This window comes from Myotis davidii, unplaced genomic scaffold (assembly GCF_000327345.1).
Source record: "Myotis davidii unplaced genomic scaffold, ASM32734v1 scaffold1910, whole genome shotgun sequence".
NCBI classification, from domain to species: domain Eukaryota; kingdom Metazoa; phylum Chordata; class Mammalia; order Chiroptera; family Vespertilionidae; genus Myotis; species Myotis davidii.
In genome coordinates this window covers 214,933-233,822 of record NW_006283016.1, presented here as the reverse complement: position 1 = coordinate 233,822, position 18,890 = coordinate 214,933, and the positions used below count along the sequence as shown (strand labels likewise).

The 18,890-nt window shown below is 42.4% G+C and overlaps 1 protein-coding gene across 1 annotated transcript in view; it reads right to left on the bottom strand.

The window, feature by feature from the left end:
• NEK10 (NIMA related kinase 10) overlaps positions 1-18,479 on the bottom strand; it is a 139,093-nt gene extending 120,614 nt beyond the window's left edge. The window contains exons 1-3 of the mRNA XM_015562099.1: positions 18,339-18,479; positions 2,661-2,774; positions 2,319-2,379 (exon numbers count right to left, since the gene is read on the bottom strand). Of these exons, the coding sequence (XP_015417585.1) occupies positions 2,319-2,379; positions 2,661-2,737 (138 nt within the window). The 5' untranslated portion in view covers positions 2,738-2,774; positions 18,339-18,479. The remainder of the gene's footprint in view (positions 1-2,318; positions 2,380-2,660; positions 2,775-18,338) is intronic.
• Positions 18,480-18,890: the final 411 nt, after the last annotated feature.

Here is an 18,890-nt window from a genome sequence, read left to right as displayed (position 1 = left end):
CTCCTTATCTCTTTCTGGAACAAATAATCTATAAACAAATTCTTGATTTATTCCTTCCAATTTCTTCTTTCTCCTATAAATGCCTCTACACTATTTTATGGAAAGGAGAATAGGGTGTTCAGAATAAGATTTATTATTTTAGAATTTAAAATGAATGAAAGTTTTATACACAGAATTAGGAATGAATTTCGTGAACCTTGGGACCTTCACATAGTTGAGCAGTTATTTTTCATAGAACCATCTGCTTTCTGAGTAATTAAAACATTACAAATACAAATTTTTATACATGTGAAATATTTCACAGAAAGATAAGCCATATGAACTTATCAAACAACAGATTGCAAATTCTAAAACTGGTTTTAAGGGCAGAGGGAAACTATTCAATTCACTTTCATTAACAGCCAGGTGTTGAAAGGGGACACAATAGATCTAGTGCAGCATGAGCTTCAAAGGTGGAAAACTACTGCCAAAACCACCACTGGTGATTCTTTTACCCTGGCTAGAGGGTTGTTATACATACCCATGTGGTAACCCAATTCTTAAGACACAGTTCAATTTGGCAAAACTGACCAAGAATTCACGGAATAGAGGAGACAGGGAAGCAGAGGCATAAGTCAAAGTTGTTGGCATTGGGAAATCTATCCTCTTGCCAGGAAATCAGACATGTAGGCAAGAGTTTCCAAAACAATGGAGAAAATAATGCTACGAGAGTGAAAGATGGTGCTTTGAGAAGAGAGATGCTCACTTCTAGAATGGAAGATACAGGGAAAGCTTTTTGTGGAGGTGGCATCACTAGATTTGAGTCTTGGAAATAGGTAAGAAATTCGGGAGAAGGGAACAGAAAGAAAAGGCAGAAGTCTGACAATATGGTAACAACTTACAGTGAGAGAGAATGGGAACTACAACCAGAACTGCATACTGAGTCATCCTGCTCACCTTACTAAGGGAGAATGGGCTGGACTTGGTGCAGTGATTCATGAAGGTTGTGAGCAGTGAGCCAGAAGGATACTAAGCAGTGTCAAGACAGACAAAGGGTAAGAGTGACTGCTGACATCAGAGGGTGAAAAGAAAGGAGTTACTGCGAGGAGAGTGAGGGTGTGGCATTAGTAACAGAGAAGAAGGAAGTGACAGGAGAAAAAATGTTTTAAGGCCATGTTTGCTCCAAATCAGAGCTTACTCGACTACTTTTTTAACTGCACATGATTGAATTTCCCAAGTCATTTAAAAGGTATCTCAGTGGTTAGAGGCACACATTGCAGAGATGGCATGTTTGAGTTCAGATCTGTCTTCTACCATTAGCTGTCTGTGTGATCTTGGGAAAGTCATCTAACCTCTCTGTGCTTCTGGCTCCTTACGTGTAAAAGGGGGAGCTTTGGTTGTTACGCAGGGTAAGGCAGGAAAAGCATCAGGCACATAGTAAGTGTTCCCTAAAATGAACTATCATTATTTGGCCTTTAGTTGCCATCAAATCATTAGAAAGTCATTCTCTGCTATAAATAAATAGAGAGAAATGCTGCAGTTCTCTGCGAAGTTTGGTTGATATAGCAAAGACCATCGATGTTGAGTTACCACCAGACGAGCTCTTACACAAGTGAAATGAGAATAGCATAGCAGGCTTTGGAGCCATGCCACCACGGTCAAGTCCCATCCCAGCCACTTACTAGTTAACAGTGCTACATAAGTGTCTTCTTTTATTATTATTAGCATTGCTGGGTTGGTTCCCAAACCTCCAGGGATGGCCTTTAATCTCTTGCCTCTCTAAAGTCTTACAGAAGCAAAACAAAAAAAGACATGTGTCCAGATAAATTCCTTTTTCTGTCTAATAAAAATATAAAAATACTATTATAAAAATAGCCCAAACTCACTCCTTTCCCCTCTTTTCAGTAAGAGACAATTTGCAGCAATCCTCAAGAGCGTAGCTGTAGCAGGTGGGCAGCGTGAGGGGGGTGAAGAGGAGAAGAAGGGAAATGTGGTGAAGAGTGTTTTGAAAAAATCACTTGCCCCAAAGCTCTGAAGACTTGAACATCGGGCATTCAATAGAAGACATGCTGTTTCCAGACCTGAGAGCTTTGGTAATGAGGACACATGGCAACAAGCATAGAATAGAGCGGGTCCAAGGCCTGAGAGGAGAAGAAGGAAAAGACTACGGATGCCCCCAATCTTGGCAGGTATGAGAGGAACAACTGGGTGAAGAAAGACAAAATATGCAAAAGAAAAAAGAGAAGTAGGCATATCATTCATAAAGATGTTGAATGGATCCCTTTGGAAACACGTGATTCCCTTTTTATTGACGTCCACATCTTCTTTGAAAACCCTACCTGTTGTTTGCTTGATTGGACGTTCAAAAGGCACCGAAGTCTTTTAAGATCTGAATAGTCCCTAGAAGAAAGAATAACACAATGTCAGCCAGCAGAAGACTCCAGGCGAACTAGGCATGTCACCCACTGATGGCACTGCCACCGGGAGGCCTGCTTTTATGGACAGAAACATACGCACACTAAACACTTCTTTAGAACTTTGCAAATGGTCAAACATTACAGAAACACCGCAACCCAGAGTAGCAGTGGCCAAGGGTCCACGCTATTTCTCAGAACCCTATTAAATCTGATTGCTGGCCACTGCCTGAGTTCATAATTAGCAAAGCCTCAGTATGGGGTTACCTGGTGCTGGTGATTCCTTGCTGTTTTTTATCGGTTGATTTTTCTGTGGTCTTCACCTTCCTGTCTTGATCAGGCATTGTCAAACGTCAACGCCCCAGAATTAACATTGCATTCCTTTCAAAGTAAACCAGAGGGAAAAACTTTAGTTGGGTCGGATGCTCCAAAATATTCTCAGTTAATACAGCCAAAAAGTCATTTATAACATTTACTTAAATATGCAAAAAAAAAATATGTCCATATGAATACCATTTACTATTCTCATCCGAAGACCTCTGGGTACATTTAGAGAATGGTTTATAGTACTCCAGAGCCTATAGTTTCTAAGTCATTCTTGATTTCAAACATTCTGACCCATTACTACAAGTAAGTATTGTTCTGCATGTCAGGAAAAGTGTCCTCATTTGGGGTTTCTAAAATATGTATATTTATAAGCAGATACCTACATCCCCACTGATGCTATTATGCCTTCTTACTGGTCTTTCTTGACAAGTATCCTTGACCATAGCTTCTAGTTAGGGGTTCCTCCCTCATCACAGGTCATGTCCATAAGAGTCCCAGAGAAAGCCTCATCCACTTGCAAATAAGCATTACAGTGTCCAGAGCAACGCACAACAATGTCACTGAATTTCCAGAATTCCTAAGTGTTTGAATCCCCACATGGATCAATTCCAGTCATAAGCTCTTCTGCAACAGTTGGACAGGCCCTGAACTCATTCAACCATCTTGTTAAAAACAATTCAACAGACCCAAAATGGAGTCACTTATGCTAAGCCCCACATTACTGAACCAACACTTAGTTACAGTTTCAGCTCGCCCAGAAGTGGAAACTTAAGCCAGCATTCGTTAGGTAATCTACCTGACAAACTCCTAACCATCCCCTTTCGGTAAAGCAACCTTGCAGCAGCCGGTGCCGGCCTGCTTTCTGCCGAGTACAACTTCCTCACTCCTGCTCCGTGCTGCCTCTAAAAGTCTTTCTGTTTGTACAGCAACTCAAAGCTCCTTTCTATCTGCTAGATTGGATGCTGCTGCCCAATTTATAAACTGCTGAATAAAGCCAATAAAAAGTTTTAAAATTTACTCAGTTGAATTTTGTTCTTTTAACAAGTGGGAGAGTGCACCTCAAAATATAACCCGATAGGCATTTCAGTCTTCTGAATTGAGCTTTGTGGTCACTGTCAACTTTCCAAGATCAACTTTAGTACTATTTCCCACCCCCACTCAAAATACGAGTTCACAAATGGGCAGAACAATTTATTTGTTTGCTTTTTTACCCTTAACAAACTTCTCATTCAATTGTTTTAGTTTCCAGAATAGAAACAAAAAGGAAGTTGAAGATACCCAGACTTTCAACTCTATAGCAAATGCAAAATTAAGTATACTATTAGTTTAATTTGACTGGATACAAATGTTTCCACTGTGCCTCAATGCCATAGCTTGACTTCATGGCGTGTTTTTCAGGCATGAAAAAGCATGTATTACTGTCTTATAACTGCATGCCTCGATGTATTATGAAATCAATGATCAGCATCCAAGTGCTTCAGAAGTATTTAGAGGCAAAAAGAATTGCCAATGGGTGTTCCACGGCAACAGAGACTAGTAAAATTTAATTTTGTGAAATGTACAGACAGTTTAAGGAATTAAAAATTATTTTCCCAATATAGTTGTCATATTTGTGACAAAGAGTTGAGCTGAAATTAGCAGCTGGGGGCCAAGCCTCTCATCACAGATGCACACCAAGAAAAACACATCACTGATATTTTAGGATTGTGCCTAGGACATAACACTATGGACTCATCCATTTCACAAATATGTGTTTACTATGTCTAATCTCAGACAGAAAACTGTTAAAGGTAAAAGAGGCTATCACAATTTTGTGATTCTACCACAAGCAAAGAAAAACCCACTTGGGAAGTTTAAAATATGTTTTGTATGATATTCAGCTACAGATTTGAATTAGCATTGGCTTTACTCAGAAAGAAAGGAAAAAAGAAAGGAAGGCAGGGAGGAAGGACAGAGGGAATGAAGGGAGAGTAGAAGGGAGGGAGAAAAGAAAAGAAGGAAAAGAAAGGAAAGGAAAGGAAAAGAGAGAAAAGAAGGAAAGAAAGGCAAGAGGGAGGGGAGGGGGTGGAAGAGAGGAAGAATGCATGATATGTAAATTATTCTTTAAGCCCAGCCGGTGTGGCTCAGTGGTTGAGTGTCGACCTATGAACCAGGAGATCATGATTCTATTCCCAGTCAGGGCACATGCCCTGGTTGCAGGCTCGATCCCCAGTGGGGGACATGCAGGAGGCAGCCGATCCATGATTCTCTCTCATCACTGATGTTTCTATCTCTCTCCCTCTCTCTCTTCCTCTCTGAAATCAATAAAAACATTTTTTAAATTATTCCTTAAAAGATCCAAGTGCTTTTTATAGACAGATATTAAAATACCCCCAGAAGTTCTAAAATAAATGGAAATCCAGTCAAGATAAATAAAATCTAATTTTACTTTTCCCTCAATGACAGAGGGAAAATTCCACATAGACACACTGGCCCTTTGGCTTCCCGTTCCTGCTCAGACCACAGCTGCAGACTGTCTTACAAGCAGGGAATGAAAGCTACAGAGATTAGCACATGAAAATGGGTGGAAAAGCTCGCAGGCTTCTTCTGCCAGAGATCACATCCATGGCAGGCAAATCCTGCTAAACACCTACCTTACCACCCTGCTTAATCTCTGTAATGACATTGACCGGTATGTGAACAGGAAATAATCAGCTAATCGTTTTATCAGTTTAAGATTCACATTTACTCTTTGAGCCGGAAGAGTGAAAATAAATAACTCCCTGGAAATGTCTCACTTAATTGAACAGTAAACAAATCCATCAGAATCAGTAGAAACAGAGAATTGATTTTATGATTAAAAAAAAAAAAATCCTTTCCACTTGATGGCTGTTGATATATAAACTATTCCAAAAAATAATAACTGAGAATTTGGGAAAGCTTTAAAATATGTCCTCTGATTGTATTATCATTATTTTTTTTTAATGATGACACTATACCAGTGGTTATAATCTCAGAATGGGGCCTGGAACAAGGGGGCAGGCTTGGTAGCGGGGAGAGCTGTTCAGAGCTTCAGTCAAGTTGCCCAGAGGAGACAGCTTAGTGAGAAAGTGTTACCAAGACAGGTCCAGCAAGGATGCTCGCTAAGGCAAAAGCTCTCCAGAGGGTAGCTTCAGCCTGATTCCCAGGAGAACTCTGCAGGGTACAGGCTCTGCCTCAGAGCTGTCTAAGGCCGAGGGAAGGGAGCCGGGCTTTCCTGCTCCTGCAGTCTTCAGTCACTGCTTAGAGGCCACCAAGAGAGGTCATCTCTCCCAGCCACTCCTGTCTGGGGACTAAGGGGCCTCTGATAGCTTGGGGGGAGTCCGCCAAAAAAGGAACATTGAAGCCAATACCCACGACAAACAAACAGGCATAAGGGATGGAAGAGGCTGTTGGTGGAATGCCCACGTCGTCCACTGGGATCACCGACTCCAGTGGAGGAGCTGTGGGTGATGAGGGAACAAGAATCTTTACTGTGGCTCCAGGCTGAGCCCGGGCCTCCTGCAGTAGCTCTCAGCTAATGAGTCACATGTCCCTGCTCCATTGTTTGACCTCTCCAGATGCTAGCATGAACTTGCGGCCTAGCAATCAGCTTGGTCTCTGGCCCTCTTCTCCCCTCCCAGGTTCTAGTTAGCGATACTCCCACAAATTCAATTTGAATCCCTCCCCTCCCCTCCCCTCCCCTTCTCTTCTTCTCTTCTCATCTACCTGCTTCCCCCTAAGGGATCTCTGGCAGTCCCATGGCTTTGTAATTCCAAATGTATACCGTCAGCCCAAACCCCATCCTGAGCTCCTCGATGCACAGTCCTCACCTGGATGTCTAACAAGCAGCCCAAATTTAATGCACCCCGAACAAAACTCTGGAACCCCACCCCCGGACCATAGGGCCCTCACCTAGTCACTGGCACCACCCAGCTAGTCTAGACAATGTTCTCCATCCCTCTCCTTTACCTCCCACATTCCAGCCACCACCACCGGGACCAGTCAGTCAGCTTTCCCTCGTCTCCACTCCCACTCCCACTGCTATTGCTCTGTACTCCGAGCCACTGCAGCGCTTGCCCGGACCACTGTCACCACCTCCTCACTGGTTTCTCTGTTTCCACTCTTGCTCCTCTCTATCTGCAGGAGCCCATGGGATTGATTTAAAATGTGAATCAGCCTGGCTGGTGTGGCTCAATGGTTGAGTGTTGACCCATGAACCAAGACGTCCCCAGTTGGATTCACAATTAGGGCACATGCCCAGGTTTCGGCTCGATCCTCAGTGGGAGGCATGCCAGAGGTCTCTCACATGGATGTTTCTATCTCTCTATCCCTCTCCCTTCCTCTCTCTCTAAAATCAAAATAAAATTATTTTTTAATACTAAATGAATAAACTTTGAAGCAGATCCTGCCACTCTGTAGTTTACAACCTTCCTGTGGCCTTCCCTGGTGCACTTGGCTTCTAACCATGACTTTCACCTCGGAGCTCTTCTATCCTCTCCCTTCCCTCTCGCTTACTCCACGGCGGCCATGCTGGCTTTCTCCCAGCATCATTCCTGCCTGAAAGCCTCGCTGTTTCCCTCTCATGTTCTCCTGCAGGCTCTCTCGTGTCATTCAGGTCTCAGCTCAGATGTCCCCTCCACACTGAGGGCTCCCCTGACCAATCTCTACAACATATCCACTCCCAAACACCACTTTAGCACCACCCCCACACCCCACACCCGCCCCCATTCTTCCTTCTGGAGCTTATTAACATCGGAAACCCCCTTGTCCATTTATTGGTTTCCTTGCACAAGATCATAAGCCCCGTGTGACAAAGATTGTGTCTGTTTTATCCACAAATATGTCCCCAGCACACAGAACAGCACTTAGAACAGTGCACGACACAGTATAAAAATAAAAAAATACTTGTCAGAATCTGTAGAAAGTGGCTTAAGGTGTTTTTTACCAGTTTGTGAATTATTTGTTTTTTAACAATTATTTAATTTTAGAATTAGGGCCCCCCAACCTGGTGCGCCTTCTCAGTGCCCCAGGGAAGCCTGTACTCCCTACATTGCAAACTTATACATGAACTATTGCAATTGCCTGGTCTCCCCGTAAGTCCAGGGACTGGCCCTCCCTTAGTCACCAGACACCTGAGAGGCAAACAATAAACAGGTGGGACAAAAGAAGGTTTTACAGTCGTGAGTACATGAAACAGAGTTTATTCTTGTATTACTATTTCTTAATTGTTGTGTTATTTTCCCTATAAACTTACTTTTCCCCACCCTGTATTAATTAAATAAAAATTAACAAGTGGATAAAAAATATTTTTTTTAAAACCTGTGTCATTATTTTAGTTCAAAAATCTCTCCCTACCTGTGTGGCTCTGTTGGTTGTAGGTTTGATTCCTGGTCAGGGCACATACAGGAGGCAACCGAACAATGTTTCTCTGTTACATTGATGTTTCTCTCTCTTGCTCTCTCTCTAAAAATTCAATAAAAGCCTGTCCTTGGGTGAGTATTTTTAAAAATCTCTCGTCAGCGGGAAGGCAGGAGAGGGTAGGTGGGTGGGAAGAGATTAACCAAAGAACTTGCATGCATATATGCATAACCCATGGACACAGACAATAGTGTGGTGAAGGTCTGGGGGTAGAGGGTGGGGATGCCCCCCCCATGAGGTCAATGGGGGGGGTGGGAATTGTTGTGGCAATGTTAAATTCCTGTAAACATCTCTAAACACTCTCCTCATGGACAGTAACATACCAGTTTGGAGACCAGCTAAATAACAATGGCCTAGACAACTGCAGTCTTTCTTTTCAAATAACAATACGGTTTTCATAGCAACCCTAGATGGTTCTCTGAGAGCCACTACCCCAAGTACACAGCCTGAGTATTGTCAATCCCAGGACAACCAAAAGAGGGCGAGAGTGAGCCTGGGAGGGGAGAGGTGTGGTCAGGTAGGGCTGAGCATGGACTCCCCACTTGCATGAACCCTAGCAAGTCCTGCTTCTCTGGGGGTTCTGTGTACAGGTTCATTTGAGAAAAGGGTTCTTCTGCTAAAATTACAATTAGAAACCCACTCATTTTCTATCATTTATTTTAGAGATGAGATGAGGCCAAAGAGATTACAATACTTGCTACACAAACACTGTGCTCACATCGACTTTCATTTGATTTTAAATGGAAAAGCTGAAATGGTGTGTGCGGGTGTGTGTGTGTGTGTGTGTGTGTGTTCTGAAAAAAAAGTACATTTTTATATGTAAATTTATATGTAAATGTATATGTAAAATCCAAATGCATATTACTTTAACAACAGAAACTTTTGGTGTCTCTCCATGGTACCTCAGTCCTAGGAACCAAATCCTATCTCCCGAGGGAGAGAGAATATCTTTCCATACATCACAGGACAGGCACATGGGTTTGGTGTTTACAGCCCCAGGAAAGCACAGAAATCACCGCAATTCTGATGAATTTTTTAATCCATTAAAAAAAAAAAGAAACAAATGTAATTCCTATCTTCTACTGTCACCTGAAATTTGGGTTGATTCTAAAAGAAGTCCCCAGAGACACACAGCTCGTTTGCTTTCAATCGCTTGGTAATTGCAGGATAAACACATATGACAGAGAAAGATATCCAAGCCATGGTTAAATCACCTAATTGAGTGTAATTAATCTAACCCGTACAATTTAAACCCACTACTCTACATATCATGATATTTGTGATATGGTTTTCAGATTTTCTACCTGGAAATTTTGTTATCCCACAGGTGACTTGGCTGCTCCAAATATCCCCAAATGCCTCATCTTTACAAAGTCATTTGATTCATTACGGAAATACTTCAAACCCTACAATGCCTCCTTTTCCTTCTAATCACTTAGGGTTGCACCTTATTTTATTTACTATATTTGCTAATGATTAAAAAAGACAACACTTAGAAAGTAATTATAGTAAGAGAGTTTGGTATAACTAAAGGTAATTGCCACTTTGGCCACAACGGGTTTATTATTTTGAAAAAGAACTAAAATAAACTGCTATGAACCTTACCACAAAAGGAAGTGAAACTTCCTTGTACCAACACCAGGGCGTCCTTATTTCTATTGATGAATTATGGTTAACTTCCCACAAGATGACAAGTTACAGTTCTGTCTGTGCTCAAGTAAACAGTAAAGAAACTTAGAGGACCTCCAGCCCTGTACCTTGCTGGCATTGCAAAATGAAAAATCATTTCTCCACTTCCTTTACTGTGGATATATTTTTCTTAAAATTCCTTTCATAGTGGTTCTTTGCAAAAAGTGATAAAAATAAGATATAACTCACATAAAGCAACCAGAAATAAGCAAAAAAAAATGTGTTAAATGCATTGGTTAAACATTATTTTCCAAATCGTGATAATTGTACCACAGTGTTGCAAGATACTAACATTAGGGGAAGCTGAGTGAAGGGTATATAAAAACTCACTGTACTATTTTTATAGTTTTCATGTGAGTCTAAAATTGTATTTTAAAAAACTTAAAAATGTGTTGGCCACTTGAGCAGTTTATTTAACTAAAGTGCTCTGAGAATAGAGGAAGGGTTCTTTTTTTTTTCCAAAGAATAATTGCACTTAATCTCACAGATATAGGTACTTGGTCTTTTTCAAATTAATTGTGTGCTAAAAAAACTATGTATCCTGCACAGAAAGTGTTACGTTAAATTGGACAACTTAATGGCAAATAAAAGACACACACTCTTCCTTTTATTTTTATTTTTGTTAATCCTCACTTGAGGATATGTTTTTATTGATTTTTAGAGCGGAAGGGGAAAAGAGAGGAAAACATTGATCGGTTTTCTCTGGATACCAAGGATAGAACCCACAACCTAGGTATGTGCTCTAACTAGGATTGAACCCACAACCTTTTGGTGTACAGGACAATGCTCCAACCAACTGAGCCACTTGGATGGTGCCACATACACAGTTTAAAAGTGAAGTGATAAGAAAAATTAAGGAACTTCTATAAGAAACATGACTTATTCATACCTATTATAGCTCAAAGAGGGAGTCTCTAAACCAGCCGTGGGCAAACTACGGCCCACGGGCCAGATCCAGCCCGTTTGAAATGAATAAAACTATTGAAAAGAAAGACCGTACCCTTTTATGTAATGATGTTTACTTTGAATTTATATTAGTTCACACAAACACTCCATCCATGCTTTTGTTCCGGCCCTCCGGTCCAGTTTAAGAACCCACTGTGGCCCTCGAGTCAAAAAGTTTGCCCACCCCTGCTAAACTGTAGGCTGGATTTTATCCCTTACATAACATTGTTATTGTTCTTCAATAAACGATGCGTGGAGCTAGCAGAACAGAGACAGTTACTATAAGGAAGAACCTTAGAGCACATCTAGTATCAGGGGTCTAACACCTTCAGTGCCTAGAAACACAAGATGAATGAATGACAGATGTAGAGTAGATGACAGAGAGTGGCAGGGCTTCAGTCAAACCTGAGAAGACATACCTTCCCTAAAGGGACTCAAAATCACATTAAAAATGAAGCTAAAGAAATTGAAACACTTTCACGGGACATACAAAGCAGATCTACAGGTCACCGGTTGCAGGTCTTGATTCAACGTCTTTCATTTAACACATGAAGAAACCGTGACCCAAAGAGGTAAAATGTACCTGGGAGTAGAAGGAGAACAAAGCCCAGTTCACCTGCAGGGCCTAAATCTTAATGGCAAACTCTGGGGTAGATGGGAAAGGGGGGATTTGTTGGCTCTGGCCCTTAGCCGAGGGCCAAGGGTGATATAATAAGAATTGATGCTTGCATAACTCCACCTCCTGGACCCTGGAGTGCTTACAAACATCCATTCACTCATCCCGGTTCACTCATGTGAAATAGGTAGGTGGTGTTCAGTAATATCACCATCAGAGTAGAAAACAAAGACCCAGTTGCTACAGAACCTCCATTGGCAGGAGCGCCTTGCCAGCTAAGGGCAAGTATCATCATGGCCTTGCTCCTGAGTCAACAGACTTGACACCTTCCTTGTGCAAAGAGTTTATACTGTAAACAATTTTCTATTTTTCATTTAAATAAGCACTTGGAGGCTAAAAGAATCAAACATTCTAATAGTACAGTATTCTGATTGTCTCCCACTCATTCCCACAAATATTTATTAACCAGAGGCTATATGTTAGATACTCCTTTAAAAGTTTACCTTCATTTTCCTCTGGCTAATAGCTACCCAAGTTGGTCTGAGAATGCTGCTCCAAAATCAAATAGAATATGCAGCAAAAAATGCCATTACAATTTTCTTATTTTCAAGCTTTATTCCCATGCAAACTCATATATTTTGTGATACAGGGAAATACTTGAAGATATGAATGCAATTTCTATGAATCCCCTCAACAGTCACTGCATAATGTTATTTGTGTTATGTCTGTGTTCGAGTCTGTGTGGCTGCTAACCCAAGTCCACGCATGACAGAGTTTAGCATGTGCCTGTGTTAGGACAAATGAACCCGAGGCCCATATATTAAGTAGTGATATTAAAAAGGAAGAATAGCCCTAGCCAGTTTGGCTCAGTGGATAGAGCGTCGGCCTGTGGACTGAAGGGTCCCGGGTTCGATTCCGACCAAGGGTACATGCCCCGGTTGCAGGCTCGATCCCCAGTAGGGGGCGTGCAGGAGGCAGCCAATCAATGATTCTCTCTCATCGTTGATATTTCTATCTCTCTCTCCCTCTTCCTTCCTCTCTGAAATCAACAAAGAAATATATTTAATTAAAAAAAAGGAAAAATAGGTCCATTGCCTGGCCAGTGTTGCTCAGTGGTTGAGCATCAAGCTATTAACCAGGAGGTCATGGTTCAATTCCCAGTCAGAGCATATGCCTTGATTGTGGGCTCTTTCCCCAGTAAGGGGCATACAGAAGGCAGCTGATCAATATTTCTCTCTCATCATTAATGTTCTATCTCTCTCTCCCTCTCTCTTCCTCTCTGAAATCAGTAAAAATATATTAACATAAATAAATGAGAGAAAAGGTGCTGGTGATATGAAGGAAGAGTTTCTATTGGCCAATGAAAATAACTAAAGCAGCACACCAAATTTCCCTTTTCTCTTTAGCCCCAAACACAGCAAAATTACATTCAATTCCCTGTTTTTGTGTGAGAGAGAACTGTGAAAATAATATTCATTCATTCCCTTAAGAAATAATTATTGATCTCCTCATATATGCCAGGTATTGAGGCGACTACACTGAATAAGACATGATCCCAAATGTCTTCTTCAAAAAGTTAACCATCATGGGAATAAGTCATAATAATAAGTGAGTCATGAACTAGTAATCAGTGAGTATGGACTCAGCCCTAGACCTTCTAAGGGTGATGGGAACACCGGGTAAACATACTGATGTTCACAACAATTGGCAGGACTGCAAGAAACCAGAAGTACTTTCTGAGCCATAAAATAAAATATTTCCCCTAATAACATTCCATTCTAAGTGCACTTTATTATTTACTCTGCTCTGTGCAAAAGAGACTCAAAAAAATTCATCCACAATTCAGTGTGTGTTAAGTGCACTTTATTATTTACTCTGCTCTGTGCAGAAGAGACTCCTGAGCACTATCAAAAAAATTCATCCACAATTCAGTGTGTGGGGGAAATCGTAAATATGTAGTTAATATGAAAAATTTGTCTTTTTTTTTTAACAGTTCAGCCTAAAACAAGGGATTAAATTAAAACACTAGAAATGTCAGAAAGCAGAGAAAATGAATGTCCATACGAGATTACAAATTGAATGAATTCGAGGGAAAGAAAGATCACTGTGGGCTGAAGAGCTGTGGAAAGGCTCATGAACCCTGGGGGCCTGAAGAAGGTCCATAAGAATAGGTAGGGTGGGTGAAGAATACTCCAGGAGAGTGAACCAGAGGTTTGGGGGCTAGATCCTGAGAGTGGTTTAGAGATATGGTGAGTAGATGAGTTGAACTGGAGCTGGGAAATCTGGAAAGAAGTGAATAATGGGTACATGAATGAGCAGTGACCTCCAAGACTGCAGCCAACTTATGGGACAAAATAGTCTCAAATAAAGGCATGAGCCTCAGGAAAATGACACTGCCCTCCTCCTCACCCCCTTGCTCATTTGATCACTAAATCCTGACTCTTGTCTTACTCAACATGGCTCCAGTCTGTTCACCTCTCTCCATGCTCACTGCCAACACCCTAGTCTACATCACCACCTGAACTACAGTACTCACTTCTTAAATGGTCCCTCCACTTTCAACTTCTCCCTCCTCCCAAAGACAAAAAATCCATTCTCCACACAGCAACGAAAGCACCCCTTGTGTGATACAAATTTGACCAATTAAGCCTTCATGAGCTTCCATGTCTCTTAGGATAAAAACAAAACTTATCAAGGCCTATGAGGTGTTTCATGAGATGATGCCTCTGACCCCCTAGCCAGCTCCACTCATACAAAGCCCTGAATCCTTGTCCCAGCCCTGCTTCTCCTCGATGCCTCAGGACTTGAACTCTTGGATATAAGGGTCAGATTGGTACAGAAAGGCCTGGAAGGCTCATCCATCATTCATGTCTCAACTCGAGTATCCATTCTTTTTTTTTTTAATGTATTTTATTGATTTTTTACAGAGAGGAAGGGAGAGGGATAGAGAGCTAGAAACATCAATGAGAGAGAAACATTGACCAGCTGCCTCCTGCACATCTCCTACTGGGGATGTGTCCTCAACCAAGGTATATGCCCTTGACTGGAATCGAACCTGGGACCCTTCAGTCCGCAGGCCGAGGCTCTATCCACTGAGCCAAACCAGTCAGGGCTCAAGTATCCACTCTTTAAGGAAATTTTCGCTGACCTCCTTGATATAGTCACAGCCCCACCCGGCACTGCCTTGCAGCTCTTAATAAAGGGGAAGATTCAGGCAATAATTGAATAAATATGCATGTCTGTCTCCTTAGTCTACTGTAAACTAGTCACGAATAGAAATGATAGTTAGCTTGCTCATCCTCAGCATCCAGGACAGCACTACTAGTTAGAACAAACAACAAATTCAATAAATGATTGCTGAATGAATGAATGAACAAATCCCGTGAAATATGATTTGGAAGCTCCAAGTACAACTGGAGTATCATTGTTTAGACATGGAGGGGAAAAAATGAAAAAACTATCATGAAATAAGTTTGCCCCAGTTGATCAGTATCAAGTTATTACAGAATGTTAGACAAAAATCTCTCTATATCCTATTTACAATATCCATGTTAAATATGGACTAACTCAAGTATATATGAAAGGGACAGTAACATTTCCTAAAGGAAAGATGGATGTTCATATCTACATCAAGTACAACATTCAACTGCACGTTAAATGAATTCCGTGGTCTCCACTGACGAGAGGTTAAAGGTTTGGGAATGTGAATTCTGCCGGTGACACTGCTGGAACGCAGCCAAAAGCAGCGAGGGTGATTGCGGAGACCTGGTTTCCACTTGCCCGCTGAGTGACCGCGGAAAGTCCCTGACCTCTTTATCAGTTTCCTAATTTACCAAAAATAGAATTAACAACATCTCCTTTATAAGATGGTGGTCAGAACTACATAAAGGGAAGCCCCTTTAAAACTGGTCATTGCTATAGAAATATAAGTTACTATTATGATAGCTCTTGTAAATATTATCATTGGCAATATTACTACTCAATTTGAAGAACTTACCACGCTTATTTTAAATCATCTGACTAGATTCACTGACTGAGATCCATTGGTGACAAATACTAGACATAAAATGCGAAAAAAAGTTTCATTTTCAATGTCACAGTCTTCATTTTAACTTTTTAAAGCTAATATTCTTTAGGGTTCACTTTTATAAGCACTGTGACGTATTCATTTAATCCTCAAGACAATCCTATGAGGTAGATAGTGTTGGACCTCCCGCTTAACAGATGATGAAACCGAGGCACTGAAAAGTTAAGTAATTCTTGGTGTTGTACATTCTATGAGTTTAGACAAATGTATAATGTATTCATCGTTATAACATCACTAGAGGCACGATGCACGGAATTCGTGCAAGAGTAGGCCTTTGCAGCTTCGGGCAGTGGCCTGGATCCCTCCCTCACAGCCACGGTGGCTTCTTCGATCCTGAGACTGCAGCCCCGGCTTTGTCCAGAAGGACGTCTGGTCTAATTAGCATAATAGGCTTTTATTATTATAGATAAGGTATTTTTGCTGCCCTAAAAACCTTTCGTTCTCTGCCTACTCATTTTCCCCCTCCCCTAGTCCCCCACCCTCTGGCAACCACTGATCTTTTTACTGTCTCCATTGTTTTGTCTTTTCCAGAAGGTCATATTGATGAAATAATATAGTGTATAGCCTTTTCAGATTGGCTTCTTTCATTTAATTATATCCACTTGAGGTTTCTTCATGTCTTTTCACACTGTCATACTTCATTTCTTTTTTTCACTGAATAATATTCTATTGTCTGGATATGTCACAATTTATTCACCCATTCACCCACTGAAGGACATGTTAGTTGTTTGCAGGTATTGATGACTGAATAAAGCTGCTACCAACAACCATGTAAATGTTTCCATTTTGTAAACATGTGAAGATAAACTAAGTATAAGGCATGGTGCACTTGATATGGATTATGCACATTTAGCCTTTAAAATAATCCTATGAGGTAGGTGTTAATATTAGCCCATAGTAAAGAAACTAATTAGAGGCTAATTTGCTGTGAGCCACAGAGCGAAATTGTTGGAGCCAGGATTCAAACCCATGTATGTCTGACTCTAAAGCTTCTCTCTTGCAAACTGTGATGTACTCTGTTTTCCATTTTAAACTTATGCCATATAACAACAACTATCAGCATCATGAAATACAGACTATGAACTGAAATAGTATCCAACTACTAAGGATCTCAAAATCTGAGCAAAACCTGTAAGTTCAACATTCAGCTCTTAGAAGCAGAAGCTTCATTGGCCAGAAGTTATTTCTGACTTTTCTGGAACTAATAAGGGGGCCAATGAAAAACAATCATTTCTCATTTTAGAGAGCCATTCATTTAACAAGTATTTCTAGAACCCCTGCTATGTACATGGTACTGTGATAGATACAACAAATGGTGTAAGTAAAATAAACAGGGCCTCTGCCCTCACAGAGGAAGTCCAGAGGAGGAAACAGAAAAGTAATCAGGCAACACACAGAGAATGACTGGGGAGTGAGAACGGGGCTGGAGATGGCGCAAAAAGTGGATTCCTCTGCAGGCAGTGTGAGCTACAGGTGAAATTACGATGCACGGGAGAGAATGTGGCAACAAGATGGAACTGCCAATACAAGACCTAACTGGATTTGAATTTTTGCAGGCAGGGAAATGCCCTTATATGTTTTTTTAGAAAGATCTAACAATAGGAATGAAAATAGATTTGAGCCCTAATGGGTTTGGCTCAGTGGACAGAGTGTCAGCCTGCAGGACTCAGGGTCCCAGATTAGATTCCGGTCAAGGGCATGTACATTGGTTGTGGGCACATACTCAGTAGGGAGTGTGTAGGAGGCAGCTGATCGATGTATCTCTCATCGATGTTTCAAACTCTCTATCCCTCTCCCTCCTCTCTGTAAAAAATCAATAAAATATATTTTTTAAAAAATGGATTTGACAGGGCCAGACTGGAATCAGGGGAGTTGGATGGGTGCTGAATTTAACCAAGGAATTGGTGGAAAATGCAATACAGGGAGAATGGAGATGGTTTGTGGGAATTGACTCGGCAGCTAGGAGGAAGGTACAGCCTTGGCAATTGCTGGCAATGCAGAAGAGGTGGTAGTGTCAAAGATGTTGCCCAGCCCTAACCAGTTTGGCTCAGTGGATAGAGCGTCCGCCTGCGGACTGAAGGGTCGCAGGTTCGATTCCCATCAAGGACATGTACCTTGGTTGCGGGCACATCCCCAGAAGGAGGTGTGCAGGAGGCAGCTGATCGATGTTTCTCTCTATCCCTCTCCCTCTCCCTTCCTTTCTGTAAAAAATCAATAAAATATATTAAAAAAAGATGTTGCCCAGAAGGTGGTTTTGGTAACTGAATAGGTGGTGCCCAAGACAGGAAACCCAAGGGTGAGGCAGTCTGGTGGGAGTGGGTGGAAATGGGATTTAGGGGTGCACAGGTGTGGAGTTAACTGGCAGTTGGATTCGGGGGTCTGACGCGCAGTGAGGCATACTAGGCTGGAGGTGGAAGCTTTCCAGTTATCAGCAGACCTCTGGGCCTGAGGCATGGAGGTGGAGAGGCTCACCCACGTGGAGCAGAAAAGCAGGGGGCCAGAGCCAGCAGCATCATATCAGGGGAACGTATAAAAATCATAGGGTTTTCTGCCTGAGTCTCCAGAGACGTGGGGGCAGAATGGAAGAGACACGCTCAGGCTCCATGTAACCAGAATAATTACTTCCTGGAGCAAACACCGTGGGTGGCACCCTCCCACCATCCATCCGCCCATCACCAACCCACCGGCTATGAGGACGGCTCACAGGGACTCCCTCGCCCACAAGGGCGCGCACTGGCAGCCTCGGCCTCAGGTCGACTCCCGAGGCTTCGGGATGCTCCACAAGGACCAGTGGGCACCTCCCTGGGGACGCTACTCAAACCGCGCGCGGACCCAGGGGGACGCCCGCCCCTGCTCGACTCACCGCGCTGGAGGGAGGTCCCTCCTTCAGGCCAATCTCTAAATGGTCCTTCTCATCGTTTCTGCGGCTGTCACCGCTGCTCCGGATAGGAGGGCCGGCCCGCCCTCCCCAGCCCACTCCCGGCCCCTGGAACTTCGGGGGCGCCAATACCAGCGGCACCGTTGCTTTTTTCAATCAAATCCTCCTCTAGGCCACCAACCGGCGCCGGCTGAGCCAATGCCAACACTCCTTCTTCTGCCTCGCCGGGGAGCCACAGCCAATCAGGAACAGCAGTGCTGTCGCGTGCCCAGCGCCAGAGCCACAGGTGACGCTGCCTCAGTGTTGCCGTAGCAACCAAAGAACGCGCAGGATCCAGCCCCAAGTCTGCAAGCTGAGGTAGTGCTGCAGCCACTTTACTCCGCTCTAGAGCTGCTCACCTGTGCATAGGTTTCCTAAACACTGTGGATTTTTCTAGACTTGGTGTTCCCAACCTTTAGCATTTGAAATGAAATGAGTGTGAAAGAGCTTCATCTAAGGGTGTTTCAAGAATCGCTATGGCTAGTACTGGAGAGGATG